At 46.2% G+C, this 10,556-nt stretch overlaps 1 protein-coding gene across 1 annotated transcript; it reads left to right on the plus strand.

The window, feature by feature from the left end:
- The first annotated feature begins 949 nt into the window (after positions 1-949).
- LOC147610217 (pentatricopeptide repeat-containing protein At2g03380, mitochondrial-like) lies at positions 950-5,456 on the plus strand. The gene has a single exon (XM_086786662.1). It carries the CDS (start codon positions 1,353-1,355, stop codon positions 3,978-3,980), a length of 2,628 nt encoding a protein of 875 aa, XP_086642788.1. The 5' UTR covers positions 950-1,352; the 3' UTR covers positions 3,981-5,456.
- Positions 5,457-10,556: the final 5,100 nt, after the last annotated feature.

The following is a 10,556-nucleotide window of genomic DNA, read 5'->3' on the forward strand; positions in this document are numbered from 1 at the left end:
AACACGTTCGCCTAATGCCTACAAACATATATAATTGCACTTGCATGTACTCAAAGTTTTGTGTGAGGTATCACATCCTTTCCTTTCCATACATCTTGCTAAGGATGGCTAGGAGTGATAAGTACTATCCTTCCATTTGTTGCATTATTCATTCATGAGGAAAGGATATAAGATTAATACATTATGGAGATTCATGTGTGGCCCATATAATGTCAAGCCAAAGTATATTATGAACATGTTTTTTTTAAAATATTTTATCACACATATTTTAGGCCAACATTAGATGCTTACATAAGATAGCAACAATTAACAAAAAACATATTCATAATATCCTCTAGCTTGACATTATATGGCCTACTTATGATGCTCCACAACGCACTGGCCTTCACTTTCTCCATACTTTTTCTTGCTACATAAAATAGCATCCCTAAAGCCCATCAGCAAAAGAGCATGTTCGTAATATTCTCTAGTTTGACATTATATGGGCTACTTATGAAGCTCCACAATGCATTTGCCTTAGTTTTCTCCATATTTTTTCCTTAGGAAGGGGTAATCCAAGTCGTAGAAGGGTACATTACATTTCACTTTAGCCATATTTAATAATGTGTTTAGAAAGGGACACTAAGAGGATGCTTCATGTAAAGCTTCCACTACATTAAACATGATCATATAGAACGGTTGGGTCCCATTATGGGGGCGCGGGTTCGATGCCAGTGAACACTGAGTAGCATAGACTACATTGCAGTTTATCTTTATTCTTGCTAAAATAACCTAGCATATGATGGAATGTGAATGTAGAAATATGTCTAAGATGCCTTTGTAAGTCCTTATAGCATCATTACCCTACCCCCACGAGCGCGGAGTCTAGTGGTAGAACAGTTGGGTCGTCCCATTTTGGGGACGCGAGTTCGATGCCAATGAACATTGAACTACACTGAACACGGAACTAATAAGTTCTGTGGTCTCCAACCGTTTAAGCGTTGCGATCGCCTGCTTGCAACCGCAGCCTCGTCGTCTCTCAGGTAAGTGGGCGTGGAGATATTGTTTTTTTCTCCTGGTTTTTGCTTTTGATAACGATATTTGGGTTGTGGGTTGGTGTGGAGCGTGCGTGCGTACGTGCGTGTGCGTGTGCGTGTGTGTGGAGCGTCTATGGAGAAATTTCACTTCCCAGATCCCTCCCAGTGCTTGGACAGCCGAAATATCAAAACAAGTGGGTACCGCGTTCTAACACAGAGGGTCGAATTTAGATTGGAGCTGAGCCTTATCGTATTTGTAGACCTAGACGCCTCAGAATTCCAGCATAAGGTTACCAAGGAGTTGCCCTGGTAGTAGAAGGAGAGCCTTCTACTATAATGTCCAAAGCAGTGCTGCGAGTGAAAAACAACTACTGCAACAACAACAGTCGTGGTTGGGAGACGCTTAGCTTGCAGGATGCACTCGACTATCTGGAAGAAAGGATATTGCCCCAGCCTTCCTTTGAGAGCCTTGTATATATCGTACGCAAGTGCACCAAAGAGAGAAACCTTTGCTGTGCGTTGCGCTTGCACGATTATATGCAGAAAAGGGGACTGGAAGCTCATGAATCACTCGGGAACTATCTCATCTCCATGTTGGTGGAAGTTGGAAGCATGCTCAATGCTCAGAAGATTTTCGACAAGTTGGTGTCCAGAAATGAGCGCTCGTGGAATTCTCTTATCAATGGCTACATTCAATGTGGAGAGTCAAGGCAAGCTCTCATCATGTACCAGAAAATGCAAGAGGATTCTCTACATCCTAGTGGGTATACGTTTGTTGCCTTACTGAAGGCTTGTGCTAAGCTGAAAGATATGAAAAGAGGCCGTGAAATACATGCTGAGATTGCCAAAAAGGGGTTGTTAATAACTGAGCCTTTTGTTGGCAGCACCTTGGTTGATATGTATGCCAAATGTGGCTCACTTTTTAAAGCACAGGAAGTGTTTGACCAGCTTCCAGTTCGAAACATAGTCTCATGGAATGCACTGATTGCAGGATATGCAAAACATGAGCGTGGTGAGGAAGCACTGAAGTATTTTAAACAGATGCAACTTGAGGGTCATTCTCCAGATGCTATCACATTCACATGCAGCTTGAAAGCGTGTGGCAGCATTGGAGCCACAGAAAAGGGCAGAGAAATACATGCTGAAATTGAAAGAAAAGGATTGTTGGAAAGAGATCTTGTTGTTGGCAATGCTTTGGTTGATATGTATGCTAAATGTGGCTTGCTTACCAAAGCACAGGAAGTGTTTGACAAGCTTCCAGTTCGAAACGTAGTCTCGTGGAATGCACTGATGGCAGGATATGCAAAACATGAGTGTGGCAAGGAAGCACTAAACTGTTACCAACAGATGCAACGGGAGGGTCTCTCGCCAAATGCTATCACATTCACTTGTTGCTTGAAAGCCTGTGGCAGTATCGGAGCCACAGGCAAGGGCAGTGAAATACATGCTGAGATTGCTAGAAAGGGGTTGTTAAAAAGAGAGGTTGTTCTTGGCAGTGCATTGGTGGATATGTATGTCAGGTGTGGCTTGCTAGCAAAAGCGCAGGAAGTGTTTGACAATCTTCCAGTTCGAAATGTGGTCTCATGGAACACACTAATTGCAGGTTATGTCAAACAGGAACATGGTGAGGAAGCACTAAATTGTTTTGAGCAGATGCAACTTGAGGGTGTCTCTCCAGATGCTATCACATTCGCTTGCAGCTTGAAAGCATGTGGCAGTATTAGAGCCACTGACAAGGGCAGTGAAATACATGCTGAGATTGCCAGAAGAGGGCTGCTAGAAAGAGACCTTGTTCTTGGCAGTTCGTTGGTTGATATGTATGCCAAATGTGGCTTACTAGCAGAAGCACTTGAAGTGTTTGACATGCTTCCAAATCGAGATGTAGTCTCATGGACTGCACTTATTGCGAGATTTGTGGAACATGAGTGTGGTGAGGAAGCACTGAATTGTTTTGAAAAGATGCAACTTGCGGGTGTCTTCCCAGATGTGATCACGTTCTCTTGCATCTTGAAAGCCTGTGGCAGCATTGGTGCCACAGACAAGGGCAGGGAAATACATGCTGAGATAGAAAGAAAAGGGTTGTTGGGAAGAGATTTTATTGTTGGTAATGCCTTAGTTGATATGTATGCTAAGTGTGGCTTGCTTGCAAAAGCACAGGAAGTGTTTGACAAGCTTCTAAATCGAGATATAGTCCCATGGAATGCGCTGATTGCAGGATATGTGAAGCATGAGCATGGTGAGGATGCACTGAACTGTTTCGAACAGATGCAACTTGAGGGTGTCTTTCCAGATGCTATCACGTTCTCTTGCAGCTTGAAAGCCTGTGGCAGCATTGGAGCGACAGACAAGGGCACAGTAATACATGCTGAGATCGAAAGAGAAGGGTTGTTGGAAAGAGATCTCGTTCTTGGCAATGCCTTGGTTGATATGTATGCTAAATTTGGCTTGCTTGCAAAAGCACGGGAAGTGTTTGACAAGCTTCCAAACCGAGACGTTGTCACGTGGAACGCACTGATTGCGGGATATGCCCAACTAGGAGAAAGTGAAAACGTTTTTTGTATGTTTGACAGAATGAGAGAAGAAAGCAAAAAGCCAAATTCAGCCACATTTGTTAGTGTTCTTAATGCTTGCAGTCATGGAGGCCTGGTGAGTAAGGCCCATACGTACTTTGATGCCATTAGCAAAGACTATGCCATCACTCCAACTGTTGAGCACCACACTTGCATTGTTGATCTCCTTTGCCGTGCGGGCCAATTAGACAGGGCAGTAGCAATGATGAAGAAACTGCCATTCCATCCTGATAATGTTATGTGGTGTACTGTATTGGGTGCTTGTCGAAAGTGGGGTAATGTGGAACTTGGAAGACACGCCTTTGAACAAGCAGTACGGTTGGATGAAAAGGATGCTGCAGCTTATGTCTGCATGTATAACATCTATGCAGATGCTGAATGTTTGATAGAATGAGAGGAGAAGGCAAAAAGACAAATTCAGCCACATTTGTTAGTATTCTTAAGACTTTTGCAGTCATGGAGGTCTGGTGGGAAAGGCCCATACATACTAAAAGGCCATTAGCAAAGATTATGGCATCACTCCAACTGTTGAGCACAACACTTGCATTGTTGATCTCCTTTGCTGTGCATCACTCCAACTGTTGAGCACCACACTTGCATTGTTGATCTCCTTTGCTGTGCGGGCCAATTAGAAAGGGCAGTAGCAATGATGAAGAAACTGCCATTCCATCCTGATAATGTTATGTGGTGTACTGTATTGGGTGCTTGTCGAAAGTGGGGTAATGTGGAACTTGGAAGACATGCCTTTGAACAGGCAGTACGGTTGGATGAGAAGGATGCTGCAGCTTATGTCTGCATGCATAACATCTATGCAGATGCTGAATGTTTGATAGAATGAGAGGAGAAGGCAAAAAGACAAATTCGGCCACATTTGTTAGTGTTCTTAAGGCTTTTGCAGTCATGGAGGTCTGGTGGGAAAGGTCCATACATACTAAAATGCCATTAGCAAAGATTATGGCATCACTCCAACTGTTGAGCACAACACTTGCATTGTTGATCTCCTTTGCTGTGCAGACCAATTAAACAGGACGGTAGGAATTCCATCCTGTCAGTGTGATGTGGTGTACTGTATTGGGTGCTTGTCGAAAGTGGGCAGTGTGGAACTTGGAAGACAAGCCTTTGAACAGGCAGTATGGTTGGATGAAAAGGATGCTGCAGCTTATGTCTGCATGTATAACATCTATGCAGAGATGCTGACATGCAGGATGATGCAAAGACGGAGGAAGTGAGTGAAAAAACAAGCATGGAAGAATCCAGGACGGTGGTGGTGGACTGATGCTGGCGGGATCGTGCATTCATTTTTGGTTGGGGGTCCAGATAAAATTGGGTGTGATAGCCTTATTCAGCCAGACGATATTATGAGAACGCTTCCACTGCCTTTTCAGAGAGGTTTTTGCCCCATGTTACGTGTAATGCAGTACTGAGATCAGAGGTGTCTGGTACTACTCTTGCTAGAGGCCATCACAGAGAGAGAGCTTGGTGAGGCTGCAGCCGCAACACTACACATACATCTATCATAGATTTCTTTGGCCCTCACATATTGTCACAATTGATATTCAGCCCTGATAAGGTGGAGGTGCGCTGGCCCCACACACGTGGACTCCTTATGAGAGGGCACCATTCCTTCTGTAAGCCAGCACCCTAGTCCCCAGTGATCCAAGATCCAATCTATCTGCTCGTCATCTCCAGATCAGGATGTTCTACAGTGCAACCCACCGAGCGGCCCCAGCATGGGAGGTGGACGTTCATTCTATCTATCAAGTCATAGGAGAGGATGCCAAATGATCATACCTACCTGTATACTGTACATCCAGGGCTCATGTAATGTGGGCGCTGTTTTCTTTACACACAAGACTTTTTGTTCTCTTTTCATGTTTTGTCTTACAGTTCATACATGGATCACATGTACTATTTTATGGTCTCATAGACTGTCACCAATTGGCCGACCATTTGGTCCATCTCCAGTTTTGTGTCTCGTTCACCGGTGTCTCATGTGAAGAGGCCAGTATTTTTGCTTAACATGGACGGGAGCTAGACTGGTGCCACCCGTGTTAGCAGGATGGTGTCGTATGGACGGGAGCCAGACTAGTGCCACCCGTGTATGACCTGGACTGTGTTCTATCCATGGGATTTTCACGCCATGGAAGGGCCAGTATTTGTGCAGTGTCTTGCCTATGGGAGTGTCACTCCATAGGGAGGCTCGTGCCTGGAACTGTGTTTTACCTATGGGACTGTCACTCCATAGGAAGACCAGGATTTATGTTTTATGTCGTGCCATTTCTGTGCCCGACAGATATTTTGTACTTGTTCCATGAACGGGAGATATGTCCATGATACTATTTGCACATGCACTCATGTTTTGCATGTTTGAAACTGTTTTCGCATGACTTGTATTTTTGTGTTTGCCTGTTTGACGTGTCACTTACTGAGCAGGGACGCGTGCCAGTGAGTCGTGAAGTTTGCTCTGTCTTCTGACAAGTTTTGTTGCGTGTGAATAGGTGGTAAGTGTATTGCACTTGTTGGTGTAATAGTTTTAATTCTAACCTTTTATTTTATAAGGTTGTGAGTTCACATTCACTTAAAAGTGGGCACCCACATATGGGCCAAGGTGAACCACACTTAATTCTTTTTTGTGTGTGGGAGTGGGTGCATGGCCACCTACCCACACCACACCATGAAGCTGGCCGCCCACATGCAAACGTGGGGAGCCAGCCAGCTCTAATCGTGTAACTCTGCTCCAATTTCTACAAAAGAAAGCCACCACCTCTCTCGTACGGGGACAGAACCGGCGATCGATGACTCCTCCTCAAGCTACGCTTCCTCCACCTTTACAGCTGATGGCTCTGCAAGCAAGGCGGCTCCTGCTTCTTCTATTCTGCAGGCGGCTGAGCCACCCCATAGGCTGCGCTTGTGCTCTGCATACAGGCGATTGTGCGCCTCCTCACACTCCACGCCTCTTCCTCTACAGGCTGCAGCCAGGCAGTTTCAACATTGCAGCCAGGCGGCTGTACCTTCTTATGTGGCTGCGCTTGTTCTCCAGCGGGCTGCTCACTAACAGCAGGCGGTTGCACAGGTTGTAGCCAGGTGTCTCCTATCCGTCGGCGGCTGCTCCTCCTTCCATACAAGCGACTATACCACCTCATAGGCGGCTGTGCTCTGTAGCCAGCGGCTCCTCCCCATCCTCTCCATAGGCGGCTACGCCTCCTCCTCCTTCACAGCAGGCGGCTGTGTCCTGCACAGCAGATGGTGGTACTCCTTTGCAGCCGGTTGCGCCTCCCTTCTATAGGCAGCATCTCCCTTCTTCAGGTGGCTACACCTTCTTCACAGGCAGCTACCCCTCATCCTCCTCGACAGGATGCTGCACCCTGGTATCCACTTCTAGTAGCTGCACACAAACACCTCGGGTATTTGTCTTCCATCTGCAGCTACGAGTAAGTGAATTCAGATTTAAGTAAAGAACTTTGTTGTAAATCTGATAAAGGATTCTCTCTTCCGTGAACACCCGTTTGGTGCCAGGTAGTCCAAGCTTTTGGAGAACCACGGTCCAAAGGTGCCGAGATTGGGAGAGTCAGGCGTTAGTACGGGAGCGCCTGTTTGTGCGTGGTCCTGGAACACCAGTGGGGCGCTCTCCGCAGAGTCCAATGAAGGCACAGGACCGTAGAGACTGGACCACTCAAGTGGTCGCGCTCCTTCGCACATCTACTTCGAGCCTCTTGTTTGGTATTGTATTCATTTGTACATGGACATCATCTGGTTCATTGAACCCATGGAGCATTGTATTTGTTAAATACTCCTAATAATATATCATATATTGAGGGGGGGGGGGGGGGGGTCGGCCCGTTCGGGCCCTAGTGCTGGTGTCCATCTATTTCATTTCAAATTTCAGTTGTTATTAAGTTGTCCATTTCAAATTGTGATATTAAGTTGTGCTATTACGCGTGTGGGTGTCCAACGGAGTCTATTCCCACTTGACGGGATTGGTTTCATTGGTATCAGAGCACGGTAGTTTCCCTCTTCTTAGTGGGGAAACGAACCTGTGTATTGGACACCCCGCTTCTAGCACACTTAACACAATGGACAGCCAAGGCAACCCTTTGGAAGTGCCTAACTCGAGGGGCCCATCAAGTGCCTCATGTGGTTCTGATGCTCTACGAGGAAGGCACAAGCCCCTTGAAAGGGTAAATGATAGTGATTCAAAGGGACAACTGTCTCGAGGAAAGACAGTCATGCAAGAAGAAGAGCCTAATGCAATGAGGGCTGAAATGGAGCATATGAGAAGGCTTTTGCAGGCGCAAGAGCAAGAGCTAAATTTTTTGCATGAAGATCCCCATGTGCAAATTGTAATATGCGGAAGCTTCGGAGAAGAATCGGTAACTTCAAAACTCAGAATTCAGCACTCTTTTCGCGACGGAAATTAACGCACAAACTGAAAGGAGATGTGCAGAAAATAGAGAGAGAGAGAGGGAGAGATGGAGAGGACATAGTATTGGGTCCCAATTACCCTCTGTAGGGCCCCCACCACGGATGGTGTATTTGCTTTATTAGAATGATGTAAATCTAAAAACAAAATACAGAATTCTTGACCTTTCTTGGTTGGGAAATCCTTGCCCTTGACCTTCAGAAGTCCACCCCTTTGCTTAGCAATCTCCTTGGCTTGTCTAGCCCTTGATTGGCTTGAGCTCTTGGTGAAATAATGAGATGATTGATTGGGATTATGGGCACTTCTATTTATACTACCCCATCAGGAGCAGTCGGCCAGCATAAAGGCAGTCGGCCAGCATCAAATATTCCCACGACTGGAAATTCAGCATTTAATGCTGAAAAATCCCATTAAATGCTGGAAAAATCCCCATAAATTTTGCGCATCTCTTCTTGGCTGGCTGGTCATCAGGCGCCTGCTTCTAAAGGGCTGGGCACATCTTTTGTCCACAATCCCAAGGCTGGGCAGCCTGTATGGGCTGTCCCATACACGCCCTACAGCCATATAAAGGCTGTAAGCTCTTTGAAATAGCCTTATCTTTGCCCTAGGGCTGTCCTACAGCCCCTCCATGGCTGGTGGGTTCAGCCTGGGCCTTCCTGGCCCTCATGGGGGTGGTTCTACACCATTCCCATGCCCACACTCAGACCCGGGGTAGCCCTATGGGCTGGCCCCTTGTCCTAACCACTATCTACTCAGTGATCTGGCATCCGGTACCATACCAGATACACAGAACCACTGTCATCATTCTAGAGGGAGACTCACAGCGAGGACTGGCACTGTTTCATGTGCAGGGTAGTGCACACCTGACCTTGGACTCATGTGCAGGACAATGCACACCTGACCTCGGACGAGTGAGATGGATCCCTGGCTGACTCGTCCCAGACTGGGCTCACATGGGACCAGTTCACCATCCCAGGTCCTGCACCTTCTGTACAGAAATGTCTACGTGGCATCCAAGTGCGGGATGCACGTGACATCCCCTTCTGCTTAACTTGACGGAAGTTGCATAGCCTCCAAATAATCCATCAATAACGCCGAATAGTCTTCGAAGAACCCTTTGTCGAGCCATACCGCTTCATGAGTTCTTCGGTCGTGAAACTTTGTGAGGAACTGTCGTAGGCTTCGGCCTGAGCCATGCTTGCAACAGTGCAGAAGGATCTGTTCTGGAACCATTACTTCTGCTTCATCAACAATGTCTGGTTCTGCTTCGTCTTTGATCTCTAAAGGGGGTGGACCTGCATATGGCTTTAACCAACTGACATGAAATACATCGTGCATAGTCCAACTCGGAGGTAACTTTAACTGCATAGACACCTCATTAATCTTTTTCCGGATGGGGAAAGGTCCGAAGCTCCTGAAAGACAACTTTGGGCATCGCTTGCCCACCTGTTTCAGTCTTTGCTTCATAATCCGAAGATAAACCCAATCTCCTTCCGAAAACTTCATATCCCTTCAAAATTTATTGGCCTGTCAAGTGCAGGCCTCTTATGCTTTAGCCAATATGTCCTTTATTGACTCTAAAATCTCCTGGTAGGACTCCGTCACTCTGTTCGCCTCCTGTACTGAAGACGAAGTCCTGGTTAACGACTGGAAAGGTCTTCCAAACGCTGCCTCATATGGAGTCCTGCCAATAGCTGAAGAAAAAGAGTCATTCAAAACAGCTTGAACTAAAGGCAAAAACGATTCCCACTTACCTTGCTGATCGTGGACATAACACTTCAGCACATCAAAGGCCAACTGGTTGTATATCTCTGTCTAGCCATCTGTCTGTGGGTGGAATGCACTGGAAAAATTTAGCTTAGTACCAAATTATCAAACAATGCCCTCCAAAAATGACTGGTAAATGTGGCATCTCGGTCTCACACTATGGTCCTAGGAATCCCGCCAATCGGGTACCAATGTCGAATGAATAACTGGGCAACATCCTCGGCGGTCACATTGGCCCTGCAAGGAATAAGCATAACAAATTTGCTAAACCTATCAACAATAGTTAAGCACTGCGTATTACGCTTACTCGGACTGGGAGGCAGATTTGTGACAAAGTCCATCGAAATGTCTTGAAAAGGACCCTCAGGAATTGGCAAGAGCTGTAACAATCCTATCTTCTTTCCACGAGGAGCTTTCACCTTTTGTGACAAATGTCACAGCGTTGTACATATGTAAACACATCACGCCTCATCTTTGGCCAATAGTATTGCCATTCTAATTTCTCCAGAGTTGAATTCATGCCCCTATGACCACCTGTAATGGCGTCATGGGTATCATGGAGAAGAGCTGCCCGGAACGACTTCATTACACATAGTCGGCCTTTGTAGAAAAGCCAACCATCGCGTATCAGAAAATGGCATGGTCCTGTGGCATCCAATGCCTGTTCCCACTGAGTACCGAATTCCTCGGAATCCGTGTACGTGTGCTTCATGTTCTCTAGTCCTGTACCAACAAGGTCAAGTCTAGTGGTCTGAATCGTAGATACTTGTCCCTTCCCTGCTC

Source organism: Cibotium barometz, chromosome 49 (assembly GCF_041138505.1).
Source record: "Cibotium barometz isolate CiBa-2024 chromosome 49, ASM4113850v1, whole genome shotgun sequence".
Lineage (NCBI taxonomy): Eukaryota > Viridiplantae > Streptophyta > Polypodiopsida > Cyatheales > Cibotiaceae > Cibotium > Cibotium barometz.

Coding starts and splice junctions, on each gene's coding strand:
- LOC147610217 (XM_086786662.1), top strand. CDS start 1,353: ATGTCCAAAGCAGTGCTGCGAGTGAAAAACAACTACTGCAACAACAAC.